The 27,046-nt window shown below is 38.6% G+C and overlaps 1 protein-coding gene across 9 annotated transcripts in view; it reads left to right on the top strand.

Annotated features, from left to right (window-relative positions):
• The first annotated feature begins 244 nt into the window (after window positions 1–244).
• The window catches only part of LOC133606716 (sodium/potassium/calcium exchanger 2-like), a 118,932-nt gene continuing 92,130 nt past the window's right edge, over window positions 245–27,046 (top strand). For 4 of the 9 annotated variants that reach the window (XM_061960978.1, XM_061960977.1, XM_061960974.1 and 1 more), the window contains exons 1-2: window positions 245–402; window positions 8,910–9,963. In XM_061960978.1, coding sequence (XP_061816962.1) covers window positions 9,088–9,963 — 876 coding nt within the window. In that variant the 5' untranslated portion in view covers window positions 245–402; window positions 8,910–9,087. Of the gene's footprint in view, window positions 466–8,909; window positions 9,965–27,046 lie in introns of all 9 variants that reach the window. The other 5 variants (XM_072913181.1, XM_072913180.1, XM_072913177.1 and 2 more) reach the window with 3 other exon arrangements.

Here is a 27,046-nt window from a genome sequence, read left to right as displayed (position 1 = left end):
CACGGTAACATGCAACATCACCACAAGCAACCCCATTCCATCATGCATGCAGCAGCTTGAACCTGGCAGGGAGGAGGATGCGCTTCTTCACCTGACTGTATTCATTAGAAATCAGCCCCATTTTTAAATTTTTTTTTTATTTTTTTTAGGTTGGCTCTCATCGGATGCAGGGTGGGATGCGAGGAGGTGAGCGCATCATTTTTCTTCTATTCCCGCCCCCGCCTCCTCCCCCTCCCTCCTCCTCCTCCTCCTCCTCCTCCTCCTCGTCTGCCCCAAAAGCTCCTCCTCTGTCCGTCGTTAGAGGCGAGATTGGTGACATTTTTGTGCTCAATGACAGCGAGAGGGTATCGGATCGCGGATTGGCAACCTGCTGCCGCACGCCAGCCGCCTCTGGACGGGAAGGTAAGGCGAGACGCCCGCGTGTAAGCAGCCGTGCACCTCGGCGTGTAAAAGCCTCCACTTTGGGTCGGTGTTTATCATTATTATTATTATTATCATTATTATTATTATTATTTTACATCAATAGAGCAGAGAGGGCGAATACGGCAGTGAAGGGCAGAGTTACGGTTGATGGGCTTTCGCGGTAAAAGTCCGCGTGCGGCGTCATCGACTGTTCTGATGTCTCCGACGGCCTGCTCCTTTTTTTTATTTTTAACTGCATTTTGCGTGACACACACCTGCAATGTTTCCACATTTAGTGCTGATTGCTGAACATGCATGCACATGGCCAACATTTGGTATATGCACGAAATAGAGGCGAGACCTGTGAGGATGAGTGGATTGATGTCCCTTTAGGTATATTCATGTACCACTATGGACTCACATGTGTCGCCATTGTACGCTTAATATGATGCACTGGGAGCTATAGACCGGGGTTGTGTCAAACTCATTTTAGATGGGGAGAAAAATCTACTCCCAAGTGGGCCGGACTGGTAAAATCACGGCACGATAACTTAAAAATAAAGACAACTTCAGATTGTTTTCTTTGTTTCAAAATAGAAGGAGCACATTCTGAAAATGTACAAATCATAATGTTGCTGGGTTTTTTTTTTTTACACTTACATGTTGCGGTTAATAGTATTCTATCTTTATTTGTCCTTATTTATACTTTCTGCTTAAATGATGTGAGAATGTTCATCAGTCAACTCATTGGTGTTCATTTTCAATCTATCAAGATGAAAAAATAATATCAAAATCAAATTACAGGATGTTATTTATTAGAGATCGATAAATGCTTTAAAATGTAATATCGGAAATTATCGGTATCGTTTTTTTTTTCTTTTTTTATTAAATCAACATAAAAAACACAAGATACACTTACAATTAGTGCACCAACCCAAAAAACCTCCCTCCCCCATTTACACTCATTCACACAAAAGGGTTGTTTCTTTCTGTTATTAATATTCTGGTCCCTACATTATATATCAATATACATCAATACAGTCTGCAAGGGATACAGTCCGCTTCGCTTTAGTTGTATTTTTCAATTTGTCGCACTTTTATTATTATTATTTTTATTCTGCAAATTTTTACTTTTTATTCGACCCCTTTTACCGTATTGCTTTTGCACTATCTTGTTCAGCCCATTCATTATTTATGTTCCTTGTTTGTTTTGTTTAGTTTTTTGCTCTATGCTTTTTTAACCTGTAAAGCACTTTGGTTCAATTTAAAAGTTGTTGAAAACGTGCTATATAAATAAAGTTGACTTGACTTGACTTGACTTGCGTGCTGCTGGTCCACTAATAGTACTAACATTTAACAGTTAATTTTACTCATTTTCATTAATTACTAGTTTCTATGTAACTGTTTTTATATTGTTTTACCTTCTTTTTTATTCAAGAAAATGTTTTTAATTTATTTATCTTATTTTATTTTATTAATTTTTTTTGTTGTCCAAATTAGGCATTATAATGTGTTAATTCCACGACTGTATATATCGGTATCGGTTGATATCGGTATCGGTAATTAAAGAGTTGGACAATATCGGAATATCGGATATCGGCAAAAAGCCATTATTGGACATCCCTATTATTTATGTAGTTTGCTCATTTTCCTAATCAAGTGTTTTTTTTTTTTTTTGTTTTTTTTTTAATATATAGCATAATCTGCAGAGATACAAATAATTGCTATGGAGGAAAATCTATTCCCACATGGGCCGGACGGGTAAAATCATGGCATAATAACTTAAAAATACAACTACGACAACTTCAGATGTGTCACCATTGTACACTTAATATGATGCACTGGCAGCTATAGACCGGAGTTGTGTCAAACTCATTTTAGATGGGGAGAAAAATCTACTCCCAAGTGGGCCGGACTGGTAAAACCACGACACAATAACTTAAAAATAAAGACAACTTCAGATTGTTTTCTTCGTTTAAAAATAGAACAAGCACATTCTGAAAATGTACAAATCATAATGTTGTTGTTGTTTTTTTTCCCTTACATGTTGCGGATAATAGTATTCTATCTTTATTTGTCCTTATTTATAATTTCTGCTTAAATTATGTGAGAATGTTCATCAGTCAACTCATTGGTGAAATACTAGATACTGGTGACACAAATCATGTCAGTGTCCTTGCACACTAACTGTATATGGACAAAAACATTCAGTGAACTAAAGGGTTTTGTCTTGATGTTGTTGTCAGAAAAGGACCGGGATTACATAATTCACATCAGAGTGCACACTTGGAGACAGACTGCATGGACACAAATATTGGGACACCTCCAGAAAGTGATCATGAGGGTTGTACCCCAGTAGTTTTGGTTTAGAAATACATAATAATGTCAAAGTGTACTTTTAAAGAGCCGTATAGACACAAATTTTGGGACACATCCAGTATGTAGTCACAATACTTCTGTCTTGAGGTACGCCAGGATCAGGTAATTAATGTCAATGTGCATGCATATTTAGTCCAAATACTTTTAATGTAGTTCAGGGGTGTCAAACTCATTTTAGATATGGGGCCACATGGAGAAAAATCTACTCCCCAGTGGTAAAATCACGGCACGATAACTTAAAAATAAAGACAACTTCAGATTGTTTTCTTTGTTTAAAAATAGAACAAGCACGTTCTGAAAATGTACAAACCCCATTTCCATATGAGTTGAGAAATTGTGTTAGATGTAAATATAAACGGAATACAATGATTTGCAAATCCTTTTCAACCCATATTCAATTGAATGCACTACAAAGACAAGATATTTGATGTTCAAACTCAAACTTTTTTTTTTTTTTTTTGCAAATAATAACTTAGAATTTCATGGCTGCAACACGTGCCAAAGTAGTTGGGAAAGGGCATGTTCACCACTGTGTTACATCCCCTTTTCTTTTAACAACACTCAATAAACTGAGGAAACTAATTGTTGAAGCTCTGAAAGTGGAATTATTTCCCATTCTTGTTTTATGTAGAGCTTCAGTCGTTCAACAGTCCGAGGTCTCCGCTGTCGTATTTTACGCTTCATAATGCGCCACACATTTTCGCTGGGAGACAGGTCTGGACTGCAGGCAGGCCAGGAAAGTACCTGCACTCTTTTTTTTACGAAGCCACGCTGTTGTAACATGTGCTGAATGTGGCTTGGCATTGTCTTGCTGAAATAAGCAGGGGCGTCTATGAAAAAGACGGCGCTTAGATGGCAGCATATGTTGTTCCAAAAACTGTATGTACCTTTCAGCATTAATGGTGCCTTCATAGATGTGTAAGTTACCCATGCCTTGGGCACTAATGCACCCCCATACCATCACAGATGCAGGCTTTTCAACTTTGCGTCAATAACAGTCTGGATGGATCGCTTCCCCTTTGGTCCGGATGACACGATGTCGAATATTTCCAAAAACAATTTGAAATGTGGACTCGTCAGACCACAGAACACTTTTCCACTTTGCATGAGTCCATCTTAGATGATCTCGGGCCCAGAGAAGCCGGCGGCGTTTCTGGATGTTGTTTATAAATGGCTTTTGCTTTGCATAGCAGAGCTTTTAACTTGCACTTACTAATGTAGCGACCAACTGTATTTAGTGACAGTGGTTTTCTGAAGTGTTCCTGAGCCCATGTGGTGATATCCTTTAGAGATTGATGTCGGTTTTTGATACAATGCCGTCTGAGGGATCGAAGGTCACGGTCATTCAATGTTGGTTTCCGGTTTACGTGGAGTGGTTTCTCCAGATTCTCTGAACCTTTTGATGATATTATGGACCGTAGATGTTGAAATCCCTAAATTTCTTGCAATTGCACTTTGAGAAACGATGTTCTTAAACTGTTTAACTGTTTGCTCACGCAGTTGTGGACAAAGGGGTGTGCCTCGACCCATCTTTTCTTGTGAAAGACTGAGCATTTTCTGGGAAGCTGTTTTTATACCCAATCATGGCACCCACCTGTTCCCAATTAGCCTGCACACTTGTGGGATGTTCCAAATAAGTGTTTGATGAGCATTCCTCAACTTTATCAGTATTTATTGCCACCTTTCCCAACTTCTTCGTCACGTGTTGCTGGCATCAAATTCTAAAGATAATGATTATTTGCAAAAAAAAAAAAAAGTTTATCAGTTTGAACATCAAATATGTTGTCTTTGTAGCATATTCAACTGAATATGGGTTGAAAATTATTTGCAAATCATTGTATTCTGTTTATATTTACATCTAACACAATTTCCCAACTCATATGGAAATGGGGTTTGTACAAATCATAATGTTGTTGGGTTTTTTTACACTTTCATGTTGCGGTTAATAGTATTCTATCTTTATTTGTCGTTATTCATACTTTCTGCTTAAATGACGTGATAATGTTCATCAGTCAACTCATTGGTGTTAATTTTCAATCTATTAAAATAAAAAAATAAAATAAACATAAAATTACAGGATGTTATTTATGTAGTTTGATAATTTTCCTCGACTGGTGCACTAACATTATGTGGTATAATTTTGTTTTACATATGAAGCATAATCTACAAAGATACAAAGAATTGCTATTGCGACATCAAGTGGACACATTTAGAACAGCAGTTTCTTTCATTCAAAATTTTAGGCTCATTTTTATACTTAGCAAACTCATCCCGCAGGCCGCACGTTTGACACCCCTGCTATAGACACTCCGACAAAGCCCAAATCTTTTTTTTTGTTTTAGCACGTGACCCCTTTCTGTCTATTTAAGACTTTATTTGTTCAAGCAAGGCAAGGAAAACGGCAGATGTTTCCAAAAAATAAAAACAATGTTAACATGCATGGCAATGGTGTAGAATGAACAGTAAATATCAGCATTGTTTCTAATTTCTTATTTGTTGATTTGCATGTTTTTGTCGGGCCTGCGCTGCTTGTGTTTATTGATGTGACTGCAGCTTAGGGGTCTACTAAAGCCATTGAATAAGCAAAATTTACCATCTGTCTTGTCATGCATGCCTTTGCACAGTCAGGGATAAATGTAGAGTAGGAAGTCAATCTATGTCCCTGTTTGGTATAATCTATACTAGTGTACCCACTACGGACTCAAGGGGTGCAGTAAAAGCCGTTGTATCCCTAAAATGATTCACTGCGTGTTGTAGTCTAATATCAAAACCAGAAACATCTCCTTTGTGTGTATTGTGTCAACAAATATGTAAATAAAGAATGTGCATTTGCAGAAAAATAGTGAAAAAGTAAGAATAACTAGATCAGGAGTGTCAAACTCATTTTAGATCAGGGGCCGCATGGAGGAAAATGTATTCCTACGAGGGCCGGACGGGTAAAATCATGGCATAATAACTTAAAAACACAACTACGACAAATTCAGATTGTTTTCCTTGTTTTACTTTGGCCCAAAATAGAACAAGGACATTCTGAAAATGTACATATCACAAATAATCCTCTTGACAAAACACTTCAAGTGAGTAAAAAATTCTGAGGAAAAAAATTGGTGCAGCTACAAAAGCACCATGAAGAACACAATGAATTTAGACTTAATCTCAGTGTGTCTACAAACCAATCAAACTCTAAGTCACAGCCCATCATTCATTCATTGAACAAAGTGAAGCGTAAATAAAAACGCTTCTATGTATCAACTACCCCATTTGTCATTTCCAGTGTTGACTTTTAAATTTGCACAGAAGAAAATCATTTTCACAAAACTATATCAATGTGCAGTGTCCCATGCAGCATTTTAAGTGAGGTTACCAATTTTTTTACAGCCCCGCTTTACCGCGTACCTCTTGCTTGGTATACTTGCTCGCCCCAATATAAACTATTTGCTTGCCTAACAGAATTGCTATTGTGACATCCAGTGGACACTTTTAGAACAGCAGATTCTTTAATTTGAAAATGAAAGCTCAATTTTACACTTAGCAATCTCATCTCGTGGGCCGGATTGAGATCCCTGAACGAGATAGTGCATATTAATACAGTCCAAGCAGTGGTAAAAGTCGACGTTATTAAATTTTAGAGGTAGTGCACGTATCCTCTAGGGTGGGGGTCGGGAACCTTTTTGGCTGAGAGAGCCATGAAAGCCAAACATTTTAAAATGCATTTCCGTGAGAGCCATATAATATTGTTTGACACTGAATACAACTAAATGCATGCATTTTTAATTAAGACCAACATTTTTTGATTATAATAAGTCTCTTATTCTTTTTAATAACATTGTTATTCTGATTTTAAGCAATAATAAATAAAATACTTCTTACCATTAATGCGACTTCTAGAAAAGGGATGACAATGTTTTATATTGTGAACGTTATTTTTAACACTGTGATTACGAGCAGAATTATTCATTACTTATCGTGTTAAGTAATTTCAGCTAAGATTTATCTGAGAGCCAGATGCAGTCATCAATAGAGCCACATCTGGCTCGAGAGCCATAGGTTCCCTACCCCTGCTCTAGGGACTTAAAGGTACAGTGACAAGCTATTGTGTCCCTAGAATGATGCTCTATTTGCACATTAGCAACATTGCTATAATGTGCTAATTGTGTTATATAGTAAAAACCCCGTTTCCATATGAGTTGGGAAATTGTGTTAGATGTAAATATAAACGGAATACAATGATTTGCAAATCCTTTTCAACCCATATTCAATTGAATGCAGTACAAAGACAAGATATTTGATGTTCAAACTCATAAACTTTATTTTTTTTTTGCAAATAATAATTAACTTAGAATTTCATGGCTGCAACACGTGCCAAAGTAGTTGGGAAAGGGCATGTTCACCACTGTGTTGCATGGCCTTTCCTTTTAACAACACTCAGTAAATGTTTGGGAACTGAGGAGACATTTTTTAAGCTTCTCAGGTGGAATTATTTCCCATTCTTGCTTGATGTACAGCTTAAGTTGTTCAACAGTCCGGGGGTCTCCATTGTGGTATTTTAGGCTTCATAATGCGCCACACATTTTCAATGGGAGACAGGTCTGGACTACAGGCAGGCCAGTCTAGTACCCGCACACTTACCATGAAGCCACGTTGATGTAACACGTGGCTTGGCATTGTCTTGCTGAAATAAGCAGGGGCGTCCATGGTAACGTTGCTTGGATGGCAACATATGTTGCTCCAAAACCTGTATGTACCTTTCAGCATTAATGGCGCCTTCACAGATGTGTAAGTCACCCATGTCTTGGGCACTAATACACCCCCATACCATCACAGATGCTGGCTTTTCAACTTTGCGCCTATAACAATCCGGATGTTTCTTTTCCTTTTTTGGTCCGGAGGACGACGTCCACAGTTTCCAAAAACAATTTGAAATGTGGACTCGTCAGACCACAGAACACTTTTCCACTTTGTATCAGTCCATCTTAGATGAGCTCAAGCCCAGCGAAGCCGACGGCGTTTCTGGGTGTTGTTGATAAACGGTTTTCGCCTTGCATAGGAGAGTTTTAACTTGCACTTACAGATGTAGCGACCAACTGTAGTTACTGACAGTGGGTTTCTGAAGTGTTCCTGAGCCCATGTGGTGATATCCTTTACACACTGATGTCGCTTGTTGATGCAGTACAGCCTGAGGGATCGAAGGTCACGGGTTTAGCTGCGTACGTGCAGTGATTTCTCCAGATTCTCTGAACCCTTTGATGATATTACGGACCGTAGATGGTGAAATCCCTAAATTCCTTGCAATAGCTGGTTGAGAAAGGTTTTTCTTAAACTGTTCAATAATTTGCTCACGCATTTGTTGACAAAGTGGTGACCCTCGCCCCATTCTTGTTTGTGAATGACGGAGCATTTCATGGAATCTACTTTTATACCCAATCATGGCACCCACCTGTTCCCAATTTGCCTGTTCACCTGTGGGATGTTCCAAATAAGTGTTTGATGAGCATTCCTCAACTTTATCAGTATTTATTGCCACCTTTCCCAACTTCTTTGTCACGTGTTGCTGGCATCAAATTCTAAAGTTAATGATTATTTGAACATAATGTTTATGTTAAATGTGGAATGAGTGAGAGGGGTTGGGATATTATAAGCATCTGCTTCATCCAACCCCTTTTCAAGCCTTGCATAAATGTCCCTGCCAAAATGTTTAAAAAAAAAAAGTGTGTGTTGTTGTACTGTGCAGGTTTGAAATAAATAATTCAATCAATCAATCAATCAACATCAAATATGTTGTCTTAGTAGCATATTCAACTGAATATGGGTTGAAAATGATTTGCAAATCATTGTATTCTGTTTATATTTACATCTAACACAATTTCCCAACTCATATGGAAACGGGGTTTGTAAATAGAATATTTTTAGGACAGCGACGCACAGAAAAAGAAAAAGTCAGGAAAGACAGCAACGGTTTTCAACAAATATGCAGGAAAGTAGTCATGCATGACATAATCCAGTGGGGAATACATCTAAATTCAAAGTAGATAGTGATATGACAAATGAGCTAAAAGGTAGCAATAACGCTATGAATTGCTCGCCAAACTTCACGACACAGTTCTAACCACGTGGTCATTCTTCCCCAGCAGAGGCTAATATGAAGACAACATTTGGCAAACCAGATCCAGGAAAGCACCACCAGTCTTTTTGAAGCCACCATGACGCACCGTCACCGGTAAAAGCTGCCCCGCCCGCTACCCCCCTTCCCCCGTCCTACCAAAGCCTGGGCGAGCGAGGAACGCTCCAAACAGAACGGGAGCCGACATGGGTCCGCCGTGCTTCCACACAGCAGCGGCGGCGTCGGCAGCTTCCTGCAAGCAGCGGAGTCACCGGTGCCTGCGGAGGAAGCTGAGGCCCGTGCGCATCTTCGGGTTCGTGGTGAGCCTGCTGGCCGTAAGTGCCGTCTCCGTCTGTGCCTTGACGTGGACCTCCGCGGGTGAAACCCCCGTCCCCCTGGAGAATCCCCGCCAATTGGTGCCCCGGAGGACTCTGCTCTCCAGCCAGCAGCAGAATGAGGGCGACACGTCAGGCAATAGGTCGACCGCATCCAAATCGAGCAACGGAAGCCAAGGGGAGTACCCGCCGGACCTATTTACCCTGGAGGAGAGGCGCCAAGGTGCCGTCATCCTCCACATGTTCGGCATGATCTACATGTTCATCGCCTTAGCCATCGTGTGCGACGAGTTCTTCGTCCCGGCGCTCACAGTCATCACAGAGAAGCTGACCATCTCGGACGACGTGGCCGGCGCCACCTTCATGGCGGCGGGTGGCTCCGCCCCAGAGCTCTTCACCTCTATTATCGGCGTCTTCATCTCGCACAGCAACGTGGGCATCGGCACAATCGTGGGCTCGGCCGTCTTCAACATCCTCTTCGTCATCGGCATGTGCGCCATCTTCTCCAAGGAGATTCTCAACTTGACGTGGTGGCCGCTCTTCCGCGACGTCTCCTTCTACATCATGGACCTCATCCTGCTCATCGTCTTCTTCCTGGATAACTTCATCTCCATCTGGGAAAGTATCACTCTGCTCTCGGGATACGCCGCCTACGTCATCTTCATGAAGTTCAACAGCAAGATGGAGGGCTTCGTCAAGGGCTGCATGAACAAGAACCAAGTGGTGGAGGTGGAGGTGCAGCCCAAGGTGAGTTTGTTTCTCTAACATCTCCAGTGTGGATTCCAACTATGACGAGGTTCCACATCACAATCATTCAGCTTGGCATTCCAAAAACAAACTTTCTAGCACAGGGGTGTCAAAGTCAAGGCATATGGGCTGGATGAATTATCCATGGCTCCTGGGATGATACCTGATTAGTATTAGAACCGGCCCGCGGGCCACAGCCACCTGCTGCTGTTTTGCACGCACCAATACTCCATCAGTGATGGCGCTAGGAATTTTCAAAATTAGGTCCCAGGGACCCCCATCAAATCATAAGAATGGGGTCCCACAGCAAATTTTTGGGGTCCCACTTTTTTGTAAGCGTTTTGAAAACAAATGATAAATGTATGCATTATCCTGTATCTATTTCACATTCTATATTGTGTTTTGGAAAAAGGTTTTCATAAACATTACTTAATTCATTAAAAAATATAATACAAAAAGAAAACACATTTTTATACATATGTACATTTATTCAGTTGCAAACATTCATTCACTTTCTTCTTTCCTTCATCGATCTAAACTAGAGATGTCCGATAAATGCGTTAAAATGTAATATCGGAAATTATCGGTATCTTTTTTTTAAATTTTATTTTATTTTTATTTAATCAACATAAAAAACACAAGATACACTTATAATTAGTGCACCAACCCAAAAAACCTCCCGCCCCCATTCGCACTCATTCACACAAAAGGGTTGTTTCTTTCTGTTGTTAATATTCTGGTTCCTACATTATATATCAATATATATCAATACAGTCTGCAAGGGATACAGTCCGTAAGCACACATGATTGTTGCTGCTGGTCCAATAATAGTACTAACCTTTAACTAATTTTCATTAATTACTAGTTTCAATGTAACTGTTTTTATATTGTTTTACTTTCTTTTTTATTCAAGAAAATGTTTTTAATTTATTTATCTTATTTTATTTTATAATTTTTTTTTTTAAGTACCTTATCTTCACCATACCTGGTTGTCCAAATTAGGCATAATAATGTGTTAATTCCACGACTGTATATATCGGTTGATATCGGTATCGGTAATTAAAGAGTTGGACAATATCGGAATATCGGATATCGGCAAAAAGTCATTATCGGACATCCCTAATCTAAACTTTATTTTTTTCTATATTTTTATTGTAATATTTACAGAATGTGTTTGTTCTATTTTTGGCCAAAGTAAGACAAAGAAAACAATCTGAAGCTGTCTTTATTTTTTAGTTTTAGAGACATGTTTTTAATAGTTCGGCCCGCCTGTGCACAGATTTTCCTCCATGCGGCCCCTGAGCTAAAATGGGTTTGACACCCCTGTTCTTTTTGATCAAATGTGTAATTCTGAGTTAAAATCGACAAATTGTGTCCCAGCCTACGAAACAAATCCTTAGAACAGTCTCAGAAGCCATTTCCAAAGCTATCAAAACTGATGAGGTGAAGCCACTTAACACCGAACAACTTGGCCACCAAACATTAGCTTGCTCAGCAGGCTTTCCCGCAGTGGAATTGGACACCAATTGTGGCGATCATCCGGACGGATTAGGTCTTCTTTGGGACACAGGGAGGGAAATTAAATGTGGTGAAAGTCGCTGGGTAAAGCCTCGTCTGGTGAATAACAACATGCAGTCCAAACACAATATCCACAACTGTAGGGGGAGTCTGCCGTGTCTGCAGCTTCAATAATGTAGGCAAGACATTTCAAGAAATGTAGATCCACCTCCAGCCTACAAACTTTCATGTTGTTAACATGAGAGGGAAATTAAATGTGTACCTGAACTCTATCCTTGTCTGCTACATCCTACAAGGTGTAAGGGTAGCCTGTCATCTGCGTTATAATACCAACAAATGAGCGTCTCCCCCCAAAATAGGCGAAGATTCCACTGTGTTGTTGAGAAAAGTGTATTGTAAAGTGTAGTCATGGTCAGCTAAAAGAAACAACCTAAGCATACCGTATTTTTCGGAGTATAAGTCGTACCGGAGTATAAGTCGCACCTGCCAAAAATGCATAATAAAGAAGGAAAAAAAACATATAAGTCGCACAGGAGTGTAAGTCGCACCTGCCGAAAATGCATAATAAAGAAGGAAAAAAACATATATAAGTCGCACTGGAGTATAAGTAGCACCTGCCGAAAATGCATAATAAAGAAGGAAAAAAACATATATAAGTCGCACAGGAGTATAAGTCGCACTTGCCGAAAATGCATAATAAAGAAGGAAAAAAACATATAAGTCGCACCTGCCGAAAATGCATAATAAAGAAGGAAAAAAACATGTATAAGTCGCACTGGAGTATAAGTCGCACCTGCCGAAAATGCATAATAAAGCAGGAAAAAAACATATATAAGTCGCACAGGAGTATAAGTCGCACCTGCCGAAAATGCATAATAAAGAAGGAAAAAACCATATATAAGTCGCACTGGAGTATAAGTCGCACCTGCCGAAAATGCATAATAAAGAAGGAAAAAAACATATATAAGCCGCACAGGAGTATACGTCGCACGTGCCGAAAATGCATAATAAAGAAGGAAAAAAACATATATAAGTCGCACTGGAGTATAAGTCGCATTTTTGGGGGAAATTTATTTGATAAAACCCAACACCAAGAATAGACATTTGAAAGGCAATTTAAAATAAATAAAGAATAGTGAACAACAGGCTGAATAAGTGTACGTTATATGAGGCATAAATAACCAACTGAGAACGTGCCTGGTATGTTAACGTAACATATTATGGTAAGAGTCATTCAAATAACTATAACATATAGAACATGCTATACGTTTACCAAACAATCTGTCACTCCTAATCGCTAAATCCCATGAAATCTTATACGTCTAGTCTCTTACGTGAATGAGCTAAATAATATTATTTGATATTTTACGGTAATGTGTTAATAATTTCACACATAAGTCGCTCCTGAGTAAAAGTCGCACCCCCGGCCAAACTATGAAAAAAACTGCGACTTATAGTCCGAAAAATACGGTAATAATCAGAACTGTAGTGGCAGTCTGTCATGTCTGCTTTAATAACGTTGGCAAGAAATTCCAGGGAGAAATGAAATGTGGACCAAGTCGTGTCATGAAACCTGGTCTATGATAATTGAATGCCTGTGAGAGCTATACTTTTACTTTGTATTTGTTTGATTGCCACGGGAGGAAGGAAGGAGGTGTGGCCAGAGTAGCTATAAGTGACCTTGAACTGCGAAGGATGCCGGGTAGGGGATTAAACAACAACTTTAGACGCTGCAGTGTAGCTTTTCAATGTGTTTTAGTAGTAACCAGGGTTAATCAAGCCACTTATAATAGAACCACAGTCATCAAGTCCTGACACTTCAGGGACGTGTACATGTCTTTTTCCCACCTTTTAATTGGCAGTTCAACGCGAGCGTGAATTTTGACATAGATAGGCAGACGATGAAGTTAACGACACCAAAGGAAGCATAGATGCACTGTAAATGAATCGAGAGTCTCAAGGTGCCCTGGATACACTTTCCAGTTGTCAAGTATTGCCTTGTAGGGACAACGGGTCATTGCCCTTGAACTCAACACTTGATTAAAATGGCCTTCCATGGTATTATGTCATGCATTACGGTATTAAAGTGAATTGCTGCGCCTGAACAATAAAACTGGGCGGTCAATTGTCACATAACAAAATGGCTCAGCGTCAAGGCCGAACATGAAAATATAAAAACGGGGCTTGCTTTTAGCGACATTTGTGTTTGGATTTCTTTATTAAGATCAGTGCAACATATCTCATGTAAACAATAGTGCTGTATTAACATGTTATTGTAGCCTAATCCATCGTCAATATTAATATGATTATACATTTTTCAAGGTGTTTATTAAACATGTTAGGTGCATATATATTCCCTTCTTTCTTCAGTCTCTTTGCTCATGCAAAATTAATTTGACTAACTGATGTGGATTTATATCAGGAGATATCATGAGTTTGTGAAGCCCTTTGAGACACTTGTGATTAAGGACTATATAAATGAATTCTGATTGATTGATTGAATAATATAGACTAAAAATGAAAATTTTTAAATGTGATTATTCAAGCCTGTGATTACTCTGATAAAAATGTGTCATTTGAAAGCCTTAGTTAATAATAATAATAATAATAATAATAATAATAATAATAATAATAATAGTAATAATAATAATAATAATAATAATAATAATAATAATAATAATAATAATAATAATTAGGGATGTCCGATAATGGCTTTTTGTCGATATCCGATATTCCGGTATTGTCCAACTCTTTAATTACCGATACCGATATCAACCGATACCGATATCAACCGATATATATAAAGTCGTGGAATTAACACATTATTATGCCTAATTTGGACAACCAGGTATGGTGAAGATAAGGTACTTTAAAAAAAAATGTATAAAATAAAATAATATAAATAAATTAAAAACATTTTCTTGAATAAAAAAGAAAGTAAAACAATATAAAAACAGGTACATTGAAACTAGTAATTAATGAAAATTAGTAAAATTAACTGTTAAAGGTTAGTACTATTAGTGGACCAGCAGCACGCACAATCATGTGTGCTTACGGACTGTATCCCTTGCAGACTGTATTGATATATATTGATATATAATGTAGGAACCAGAATATTAATAACAGAAAGAAACAACCCTTTTGTGTGAATGAGTGTGAATGAGTGTAAATGGGGGAGGAAGGTTTTTTGGGTTGGTGCACTAATTGTAAGTGTATCTTGTGTTTTTTATGTTGATTTAAAAAAACAAAAAAAAACAAACAAACCCGATACCGATAATAAAAAAACGATACCGATAATTTCCGATATTACATTTTAACGCATTTATCGGACATCTCTAATAATAATAATAATAATAATAATAATAATAATAATGACAATAATGTACCATAGCCAAATTAAGGATATTTCATCCAAAATTAAAGGCATTAAATGGAAGCAGGTAATAATTGGAGAGAGGCAGTTGAAAACACAGATATGACAACAAATCTTTAACTTTTATAATGACTTTCAGTGCATAAACATGTGAAAAGGAAGATGTACTGTAGTTCACTTTGACCACATGTTCATTTATTACCAAGTATATTGCACCAGCAGTCACAGAACCAATGTTGTGATAGTGGCAAAGAGCACACTGCTTAGCTAGCATTAATAGCGCTAATAAGTTCATTCATGGGAACAACAGCACAACAAGTGCAACACATAACTTTTATACCAACAGCTGAGAAGCAACATTTTAAAGTGCATATAGAAGTTGTTAAAGCTAATGGACTCTGAACACTACTTTAAATCCAAGGCGGGGAATAAAAAAGAAAATCAAATAAGCTGGAAGGTTGCTACAGCCACAGCACTTATTGGCCTTGGGCTACTTAAAACGGTCATATAATGTATTTTTTCCACATTTAAAACACTTCTTTGTGGTCTACTTAACATGTAAGGGTGGTTCTTTGGTCAAAATGTTGCATAGATTATGTTTTACAGCCGCTTTATGACCGTTTCTTCAGGATGCTCCGTCTTATTTACGTGCCTCCACTTTGACAGCGTCACTTTGTTGTAGTTTTTAGCGCTTCCATGATGAGCCTACTGACAGCTGTACGTTACAACTTTACGCTACTTTATATTAGATATGGCAACAGCGAAGAATGCATGTGCATGTACGAGCCAGTCTGCCCCACAGCAAGAAGATAGAGAAAAAGAAGAAGCTTATAGACTACGCCGCGGACTACAATGGCGGACTCGCACAATACTATTATATAATATATTATTATTATTATATCATTATTATTATATTATATTATATACAAATATAATATAATAAAATAATATAGTATATCAGTATATATTATATACTGTATATATAATATGTAAATATTACATATGTTTTATATTGCTACTACGGTACATTTTTTGTCTACTTTATACCTGCATTATCCTTTCCATCCTTACACTTTCCATCCTTTGTAACTGAGCTACTGTGTGGAACAATTTCCCTTGTGGATCATTAAAGTTTGTCTAATTCTAAGTCGAAGTCTAATACGATAAATGGATGGTTGTCTCCACTTGTGATGTCATCAATTGTGCACATTCCAAACAGCTCGTTTGGCAGAAGTTGGAAGGAAGGCAAGATATTGTTTTGTAAGTATCTCCGCAATGCCTCCACAGTTTGATTTCAAATGTATGTAGATCACAAATACACATATGTGAGAAAAGTTGGTTTTGCATAATGAAGCAGGTGGTTTTTTGGTTTTGTAGACTACACACTAGGCGCCAAAAGGGAGACCCATCAGTTAACTATAAATCGAGGCTTATCTGGAGTATGTAATGAGAGCAAATACAAGATTCAAGTCTAAAAAAGGTCACATTAGCGCTCGCAACAAAACACGAGAGGTGTCCTGGCTGGTCCACCGATCATAAGTGCAAGGTTGCCACGACAACTCCTTATTACAAGCCACTGTTGTCAGGACTTGATCAAAAATAGGACTCAGATGCAGAGGTGGAGAACAATCCGGCAGGCTTTTATTTTGAAATGTTCACTTTTGACCTCTTGAGTCAGGGCAATAAAACAACAGCTATAATTTTTAACAACTAGGCGAAAAGGTTTCACAAAAAGTGAACAAACCGAAAATCACTCCGAAAGGAGGAAACAAAAATATCAATCTCTAACTACACTAGCGAGGAATATAACTATAATATTTAAACAACAAAAGACGCTCCAAAAGGAGGGAAAAACATCCATCCATCCATCCATCCATTTTCTACCGCTTATTACCTTTGGGGTCGCGGTGGGCGCTGGAGCCTATCTCAGCTACAATCGGGCGGAAGGCGGGGTACACCCTGGACAAGTCGCCACCTCATCGCAGGGCCAACACAGATAGACAGACAACATTCACACTCACATTCACACACTAGGGCCAATTTAGTGTTGCCAATCAACCTATCCCCAGGTGCATGTCTTTGGAGGTGGGAGGAAGCCGGAGTACCCGGAGGGAACCCACGCAGTCACGGGGAGAACATGCAAACTCCACACAGAAAGATCCCGAGGCCGGAATTGAACTCACGACTACTCAGGACCTTCGTATTGTGAGGCAGACGCACAAACCCCTCTTCCACCGTGCTGCCCGAGGGGGGGAAAAAAAAGGGAAAAACAATGGGCTATAAATAGGGATGTCCGATAATGGCTTTTTACCGATATCCGATATTCCGATATTGTCCAACTCTTTAATTACCGATATCAACCGATACCGATATCAACCGATATATGTAGTCGTGGAATTAACACATTATTATGCCTAATTTGGACAACCAGGTATGGTGAAGATAAGGTACTTTTTAAAAATAATAATAAAATAAGATGAATAAATTAAAAACATTTTCTTGAATAAAAAAGAAAGTAAAACAACATAAAAACAGTTTCATAGAAACTAGTAATTTATGAAAATTAGTCAAATTAACTGTTAAAGGTTAGTACTATTAGTGGACCAGCAGCACACACAATCATGTGTGCTTACGGACTGTATCCCTTGCAGACTGTATTGATATATATTGATATATAATGTAGGAACCAGAATATTAATAACAGAAAGAAACAACCCTTTTGTGTGAATGAGTGTAAATGGGGGAGGGAGTTTTTTTTGGGTTGGTGCACTAATTGTAAGTGTATCTTGTGTTTTTTATGTTGATTTAATAAAAAACAAACAAAAAACAAAACAAAAACAAAAACAAAAAAAAACGATACCGATAATAAAAAAAACGATACCGATAATTTCCGATATTACATTTTAACGCATTTACACATCCCTAACACATCCCTAGCTATAAAGCTTCTACACTGTTTTGGGTCTAGAAAAATAATTAACAAAAGGTCACTCAAAAATGAGGAAAAGAAGAGACTGTAAAAGTAAACTGAACTCACCACTTCAACTTGAAAACTTGACAAACAAAAATTCACTCTGCTTAAGAGGCGAAAAGAAAAACTCAAAATACCAACTTAGAAATTTAGGATCTGGATAACTCAGGACAAGACGAGACAAGGCTTGGGAATCAAGCTGGAAATGCACGAGACAACGAGACATTCTGGCACAGAACAAAGGGAGGGAAGACACATGGGGGTTATGGGGAACAGGTGGAAACAATCAGGGATCAGGGATGACGTCAGACTGATGACACATAAGGAACGGCAAGTGACTGCGGTGTGACAACTGTACCAATAAGATACAAACCCTGTTTCCATATGAGTTGGGAAATTGTGTTAGATGTAAATATAAATGGAATACAATGATTTGCAAATCCCTTTCAACCCATATTCAGTTGAATATACTACAAAGACAACATATTTGATGTTCAAACTCATAAACTTTTTTTTTTTTTTTTGCAAATAATAATTAACTTAGAATTTCATGGCTGCAACACGTGCCAACATAGTTGGGAAAGGGCATGTTCACCACTGTGTTACATGGCCTTTCCTTTTAACAACACTCACTAAACGTTTGGGAACTGAGGAGACCTTTTTTTTTTTTTTGCTTTTCAGGTGGAATTCTTTCCCATTCTTGCTTGATGTACAGCTTAAGTTGTTCTACAGTCCGGGGGTCTCCGTTGTGGTATTTTAGGCTTCATAATGCGCCACACATTTCCAATGGGAGACAGGTCTGGACTACAGGCAGGCCAATCTAGTACCCGCACTCTTTTACTATGAAGCCACGTTGATGTAACACGTGGCTTGGCATTGTCTTGCTGAAATAAGCAGGGGCGTCCATGGTAACATTGCTTGGATGGCAACATATGTTGCTCCAAAAGCTGTATGTACCTTGCAGCATTAATGGTGTCTTCACAGATGTGTAAGTTACCCATGTCTTGGGCACTAATACACCCCCATACCATCACACATACTGGCTTTTCAACTTTGCGCCGGATAGTTCTTTTCCTCTTTGGTCCGGAGGACACGACGTCCACAGTTTCCAAAAACAATTTGAAATGTGGACTCGTCAGACCACAGAACACTTTTCCACTTTGTATCAGTCCATCTTATATGAGCTCAGGCCCAGCGAAGCCGACGGCGTTTCTGGGTGTTGTTAATAAACGGTATTCGCCTTGCATAGGAGAGTTTTAACTTGCACTTACAGATGTAGCAACCAACTGTAGTCACTGACAGTGGGTTTCTGAAGTGTTCCTGAGCCCATGTGGTGATATCCTTTACACACTGATGTCGCTTGTTGATGCAGTACAGCCTGAGGGATCAAAGGTCACGGGCTTAGCTGTTTACGTGCAGTGATTTCTCCAGATTCTCTGAACCCTTTGATGATATTACGGACCGTAGATGGTGAAATCCCTAAATTCCTTGCAATAGCTGGTTGAGAAAGGTTTTTCTTAAACTGTTCAACAATTTGCTCACGCATTTGTTGACAAAGTGGTGACCCTTGCCCCATCCTTGTTTGTGAATGACTGAGCATTTCATGGAATCTACTTTTATACCCAATCATGGCACCCACCTGTTCCCAATTTGACTGTTCACCTGTGGGATGTTCCAAATAAGTGTTTGATGAGCATTCCTCAACTTTATCAGTATTTATTGCCACCTTTCCAAACTTCTTTGTCAAGTGTTGCTGGCATCAAATTCTAAAGTTAATGATTATTTGCAAAAAAAATATTTATGAGTTTGAACATCAAATATGTTGTCTTTGTAGCATATTCAACTGAATATGGGTTGAACATGATTTGCAAATCATTGCATTCCGTTTATATTTACATCTAACACAATTTCCCAACTCATTTGGAAACGGGGTTTGTACTTTAAAGGCAGATTCCGATCCACACCGGCAAAGCATTAGAATTCCAAAAGTGAAAGCAATGGTGCACCATATGGTAATCCCGCGACGCAACATGTGATTTCGTTTGCCCAGATGTTAGAAGGATGTATTTACCTATTTGTTCATCCCCAATGCTGCCTTTAATACCTTTGTTTACTTAATGGGCGCTTCGTCTCGGGGTTAATGTCAATGCAGTGGCTTTTGACCGTAGAGCGCAGCAGGAAGTGATGATTATTTTAAGATTTTTCATGAGTAAAAAAAAAAGAAAAAGAAAAAATAATGCCGCGTTATTGTGTTGCATCTGTCAAGCCTGCTGTATCACTGGTTGTAAACTGTCGCACGTTTTGCTAAGCCTCTTATCACTGGGTGGTCGCTGACTCCATGTGACACCAGTCAAGCGGGACCACTGGGCAAAAGTCTGATTAATAAACAACCGGGTCAGCGGAAGGGGCGGGTGGGCAAATGAGGTCACCCGATACCTAACGTTAAAGCAACAGATGGATAAGTGTGTGCTGGCGGGATGACACATTGGGACCGATCCCTTTTCTTTTCGTTGTTGCAATAAGCCAATCGCTGATTTTACAGAAGTAGTGGATTATTTTGCTGCTACACATGCTTCAGATGTTGTTGCCATGGTATGAATGATTGAAATGAGTTTATTTCGGTCATATAATCATAATCAACCATTTTGTGTGATCAATTTAACAACACAAATTAATCATATTAACAATCATACACTTTTACACAAAAAAATAAAATAAAAAGAATGACCGAAAAAGGAATAGGCTGAAGCCAAGGCTTATATTAGCCTATTCTATACATGCACTGAAAATTAGATTGCCTTGAATATCAACGTTAAAAAAATTAATGGGATGAAAGTAATTGTTACTATATTTTATAATTTTCCATTATTTCAACTTTCAAGGCTTTCTTAAACCTTAACAAATAAGTACATATCTTCAACTCATCACTGAGCTTGTTCCACCATTTAACTCCTCAAACTGAAAAACATTTGTATTTTATATTCGTTCTTACTTTACCTATTTCAAAAATCAATATCCCCCGTAAATGATAGTTTTCTCCTTTGAATTTAAATAACCTAAGAATACAAGCCGGAAGGCTGTTGTTCTTTACTTGAAACATAATTTCCATTGTTTTTAAAAACACAATATCTGAACATTTGAACAAATTAGAACTTATATATAATGGATTGGCAGGTTCATAGTAGCATGCTTTGTGTATTATACTAATGACCGTTTTTTGAAGTTTAACTATTGGGTTTATGCCATGGGGACCCCAGATCACCCAGAGCCTCTTGTGTTGTGTTTGCATCGGTGCTAAAAACACTGTTCATGTTAAGTGTATAGTTCATTGAAAAGGCAAATTTCAGGGAAGTTTTGCTTGCATAATCCTGCTAAATAAAAATCCACGATGTCTGTTTCGATAGCCAAACATAAACCAATAAGACATTCCAAGAAATGGAGGCGGAAAAAAATGGATTTTGCCGTGTTGTTGCGGTGCATGGAGGCGGATGTTGCTTCTGTTGACATGGAAGGTATACGACCTCTGCATTAGCAAGATATAAATAGCCGGGGCGACCTCTTCCCCCGTCAGGATACGCCTCGAAAAATCGGTTACGAGGCAGACGGCTTGTGTTTCCTGTCCGCCTGCAGGTGCAACGTGAAACATAAAACCTGCGGCGGCATGTTGGTTTATGTCCTCCTAAGTGGCCAAATTCTTGATGCCGTCAACTGTGGTCGTCATAGAGTCGAGCGAGTCATAAATAGTCGTCACAAAGAAGTTCTATCAACTGTTCAGCATAACTGGACTGTAGCCATAATGTTTTTTTGTTTTTTTGTCTGTTAGGCCCCTCATTGTTGTTTAGAGCCGCGTTCGTTGCTAATAACAAACAAGTGGAGCTCTCATTTGAATCCCAGGTGCTTGTTGTGTCACGTCCAGTGGATTAGCACATTGTCGCGCCATTGAAAAACAAATCATCGTCATACGTGCGGCCATTGTGTCGTGCCGCCTGAAAGAAAAACGTTAGGTTTTTTTCAATTAAAATTCAAAATACGTATTTCAGCACCATAGACAGCTCTTTCAATTGCGCTTATCACTGATTTGCCCTTTAGTCACATTCATGTCAAAGCATCACTGCATTCTTGCAAAACGTGAAAAACTGTATATTTATTTCCATAAGAGGAAGAGTGCATGCGAAGGCGGGCGAGAAACATAAAGCCTTATCGATCGCGAGCTATTACTGATAGCGAGGTAGAATTAGATGACTGCTGCGCTATAAAAACGCATCATGTGAAGGACAATGGGATCTTCTATCTTGCCAGTGTGTGAAATGACACCCGCGACTCCTGCAGCGTTTTTGGCCAGAAGCCCACCACCAAAAAAAAAAGATGCTCCATGCAAATCTTATAATTTTAAACCGTTTTTTGGTAGCCAGTATGCAATACTTGTCAATCATCCTCCATCATTGTGCTCACGAGGATGGGAATAATACCTCTCGACATTACACTTCAACATGTTACTGCGTAGCCAGCACCACACTGGTGCATAAATCTGAATGAATGGTTGATTATGGCGGTAGAGGCTGTTTGTGCTAATTAGTAACCACTATAAATGGCTATAAATGTAGTTTACCGCTACAGTGTGTGACCTGAATAATAGGTTCTCAGTGTAAATAAACAGCTTTGGGAGTCTCGAAAGGTGCTATGAAAAATGTAATCAATTATCATAATAATAACAATTGGCTGATTGATGATTCTGCAGAAAGTAAACAGTTTTGAAAAATATATTAAGGGTTTACTGAATAAACAGCGCCTAATGCCGGCACTAGCGCTTTATTTCACTTGAATTGCTTTAAGACAAGATTCATCTTAGCATGCAGTTAATCAACTGATCATTTATTATGCCCATTCTTCTTCAGACACTAAATCCAGATTTCCACTGGATGAATAACGGCAGCACCGACACTTTCCGATTTACTTTCAAAGTGAAATACTCAGTTTCCAAGGCGGATCGTATTGTGCCTTTGACACGTCCTGATGGGCGGCGACCGGCATGAAGTCAACTTGTCGAAGGTTTTTAGAAGTAATTTCTCCTCGCTGACACAAATGGATGAGGACATGCTGATTCTGTAGGTCCAACATTAAAGAATCATAAGCAGCCATATGCCAGGAAGCTACAGTACACCGCAAATTATTTGCCACTTGCCAAGAGTTGAAATTATTTTTCTAGAAATTTCCCTAGTTTTAAGAGCTATTGACCTTTTTTTTGGTCATTGACTACTCTAAATAAATATATTGTTCTACATAGAAAATAACTATTCAAATAAGATTCTTTGTTTTTTTCCCTTACATAAAAAAATCTTGTTTAAAGATTCTGAAACATCTTGAGGATGTTTAATTTTGTCATGTCTGTTGATCATGTTTTTGTTTTAGTCATGTTCGGTTTTGTTTTTGGACTCTTTGTGCACTCTTGTTGGTTTTGTCACCATAGCAACCCATTAGTTTTCACCTGTCATGTCACACACCTGTCTCACGCTTTGCACTCGCACACCTGTCACTAATCATGTCACTGCTATTTAAGACTGTCTTTTTCTGCTGATCGGCCTGGTGACATTGTCCTTCTTCTTACACCCCCTGCTACCTCGTTTTGTCTTCATGCTACCATAGTTCCATGCCAAGTAAGTTTTTGTTTATTGTTCATAGTTTCTGCCTTTGTGCAAGTTTTGTTTGATTAGTTAAGTTTGTTCTCCGCCATTGTGCGCGCCTTTTGTTTGCTTCCTTTTTTGTAGTCTGTTAGTGTTAAAATAAAAATATGTACTTACATTCACGCCTTGCCCGCGCCAACTTTCCTTTGCATTCCGGGAAAACAAAACAACCCAAAATCAAAGTTTTGACAGAATGTCACCAGCCCGATCAGCAGAAAAAGACAGTCTTACATAGCAGTGACATGATTAGTGACAGGTGTGCGAGTGCAAAGCGTGAGACAGGTGCGTTACATGACAGGTGAAAACTAATGGGTTGCTATGGTGACAAAACAAAGAAGAGTGCACAAAGAGTCCAAAAACAAAACCGAACATGACTATACAAAAACATGATCAACAGACATGACAAATTTAAGAATTACAATTTAATAATATTTGTTTTAAGAATAAAATCCTTATTTGTATCTCAAATTTCCTGCTAATTTCCAGATATACAAATCTTAATTTAAGATGTCTAATCAAGTAAAAATATCTGTCTATGCAGCCTGTTAACTTCACTTGTATTTAGTATTTTTTTCTAAATTCTGTCTTTTTATCTTATATTTTGACAGCTCTTTTTCGCAGTGTATATATGTGGATAGGAGGACATGTGTCAAATACCTGCTGATTAGCGGGTTAGCAGGATTATTTGTTAGCCGGAGTTGCATTAATTATTTGTGTGTACAACGCTTGCCAGGTATGGTGTTACAGTTGTGTGGTTTTCGACAAAATATATATATATATAAAGTAGTCGCTTGTAGGTGTTGATGGACTTTCCACAGTGTTGCTGTTCAGCAGCCGTTACGTATCCAGTGAAAATCCGGGGTAAGGGTCTAATCTACTAAGATCCAGATAGCACATGCTAACCAGTGTGTACGAACTATAAAATTGCGTGTACAATTAGTGGGCGTGTATTAAGACTGCGTGTGCAATTGACAACCTTTTGCAGATGTGCTGCAGACCGCCCTATTTAAATGAAGTTTTTGCGTGTATACTGGTGGTCACCATGGAGATAATTTTCTGGGCGATATAGAAGTGTGATCGTGACAACAAGAATCTGCTTTTAGCATGTTGAATGTGCGCTCTGGAAGGCGCTGCGGTGTTGTGAGGGCACGTCTGGAATGATCCAAATGCAAAAAAATGCATATTGCAATACTTTTTTTTTTTCATACAGGAGATATATTACTCGGTCCCGAGCAGCGGAGCATGCACCGCTAGCTCCTTTATGAACAACAAACACCATAAAAAAGAAGGCAGCAGACCTCAAAGCGAATCAATTGAATTGGGTTCATATTATGATTTTTCTACATTCAGAACACTTTCTTGTGGTCTACATAACAAGTAATGATGGTTCTTTGGTCAAAATTATGCATCGATTATGTTTTACAGACCATCTTCAAAATGCGGCGTCTTATTTCCGTGGCTCCACTTCGACGGTGTCTTCTCTTTGTTGTAGTTTTTAGCGCTTTCATAGCGAGTCTACTGACAGACATAAGTCAGAACTAGGGTTGTACGGTATACCGGTATTAGTATAGTACCGCAATACTAATGAATCATATTTGGTACTATACCGCCTCTGAAGAGTACCGGTCCAACACCACCCACCCCCTCGTCATCGTCACGTCGTGTCATTGCCGGTTTACGAGCAGAGGAGCATGTTCGGCAGCGCATAATCACGGAGTACTTACAAATTAACAATGTGAGTAGACGGAAATGGGAGAACGGATGCATTTTGGCTTAAAAACTAACGATAAAGGTGAAGTTATAACACTGAAATGCCCACCGGAAGAGGTGCTTTAAGACATGGCTAGCTAGCTAGTAGCTAAAGTCCAGCCCCAGTCGGCAGTGTTTTAGCTACTTCTAAATCACTAATCCTCGCCTCCATGGTGACAAATAAAGTAAGTTTCTTACAAGTATCATCCCTGCAGGACGAGGAATAGCTAAATATGCTTCACTACTCACCGGCGTCAAAATGTAAACAAACGCCATTGGTGGACACTCAACATCCACTGTAATGATACCAAGTACAGGAGTGTATCTAGTTGATACTACTATGATTACGTCGATATTTTTTGGCATCACAACATCTTCTTTCGTTTTTAAAAATGTTATATTATGTTTATAAACTCAGGAAATATGTCTCTGGACACATGAGGACTTTGAATATGACCAATGTATGATCCTGTGACTACGTGGTATCGGATTGATACCCAAATAATCCTAATGTAAAGCATCCCAACAACAGAAGAATAAGTGATTATTACATTTTAACAAAAGTGTAGATAGAAGTTTAAGCATATATTAACAGTAAATGAACAAGTAGATTAACAATACATTTTCTACCACTTTTCCTTAATAATTTTGACAAAATAATAAAATGGAACATGACACAATATGTTACTGCATATGTCAGCAGACTAATTTAGGAGCCTTAGTTTGTTTACTTACTACTAAAAGACAAGTTGTCTTGTATATACGGGTATCGGTACCAAAATATTGGTATCGGGACAACACTAGTCAGAACTATAAGCTACTTTTGTATTAGAAATGGCAACAGCGGAGGATGCATGTGCATGTATGAGCTAGTCTGTCCCACAACAAGAGGGTAGAGAATAAAGAAGGAGCTTTTTGACTACAGCGTTGGACTACAATGGTACTAAGTAAAGGTTTTACTCAAAGTTTTTCTCTTCGGGTAAAACTTTACCATATATGGGTAATCCGCTGACCTCACCAATGGGAAAAACATCACTAATGTGGCAACTTCCAACTGGATCGTTAGTGTAAGTATGAAGTATGAAAAAAAAAGTTGATTTTCGAATGACTTGCAATTCGGATTTGTAACGATTCTTAATCCATTCAAAAAAAATTATATATATTTTTTTTCTTTTAATTTGTCCTGTCCAGCCACTCAGACAAATCATATTGTTGATGTAGATGCCCATATCTGCTTGTCCACATTTACTTTAGAAGAGAGAAGTGTCGGATACTTCTCTTGCTGCCTTATTTGTATTTGACTTTATTAAATGTTTGGGTAGAATTTTATCAGGCAAAACCAGTTTTCTTTTAAATAATATAGAAATTTATCACAGCTGTTTATCTATTTTCTGGGGCAATGTAGTTAATCGTGGAACTGGCACCAAATGGTATTAAAAAGTATGGATTTTGTATCGAGAATCGATTCTCAATCGAATCGTTACCCTCAAGAATGGAATGGAATGGAATCGTGCAATGCCTAAAGATTGACGATATGTTTAGTATCTTTATTTTTGACAGTTCAAATATGTTGACACGCACACAGATGGAATATTATCTCGTCTATGCAGCGCGATCGCCTCCTTTCTCACAGCCGTTTGTGCATAACTGTGCCAGTTTGCAAAGACATTCCAACGTGCTAAATATAGACCAGTGGTTCTTAACCTGGGTTCAATCGAACCCTAGGGGTTCGGTGAGTCGGGCTCAGGGGTTTGGCGGAGGTCAAAACAAAACCCGATTCATCGTGTAAAT

Source organism: Nerophis lumbriciformis, linkage group LG05, assembly GCF_033978685.3.
Source record: "Nerophis lumbriciformis linkage group LG05, RoL_Nlum_v2.1, whole genome shotgun sequence".
NCBI classification, from domain to species: domain Eukaryota; kingdom Metazoa; phylum Chordata; class Actinopteri; order Syngnathiformes; family Syngnathidae; genus Nerophis; species Nerophis lumbriciformis.
The sequence above is the reverse complement of the archived record's forward strand: the minus strand, read 5'-3'. Positions and strand labels throughout refer to the sequence as shown.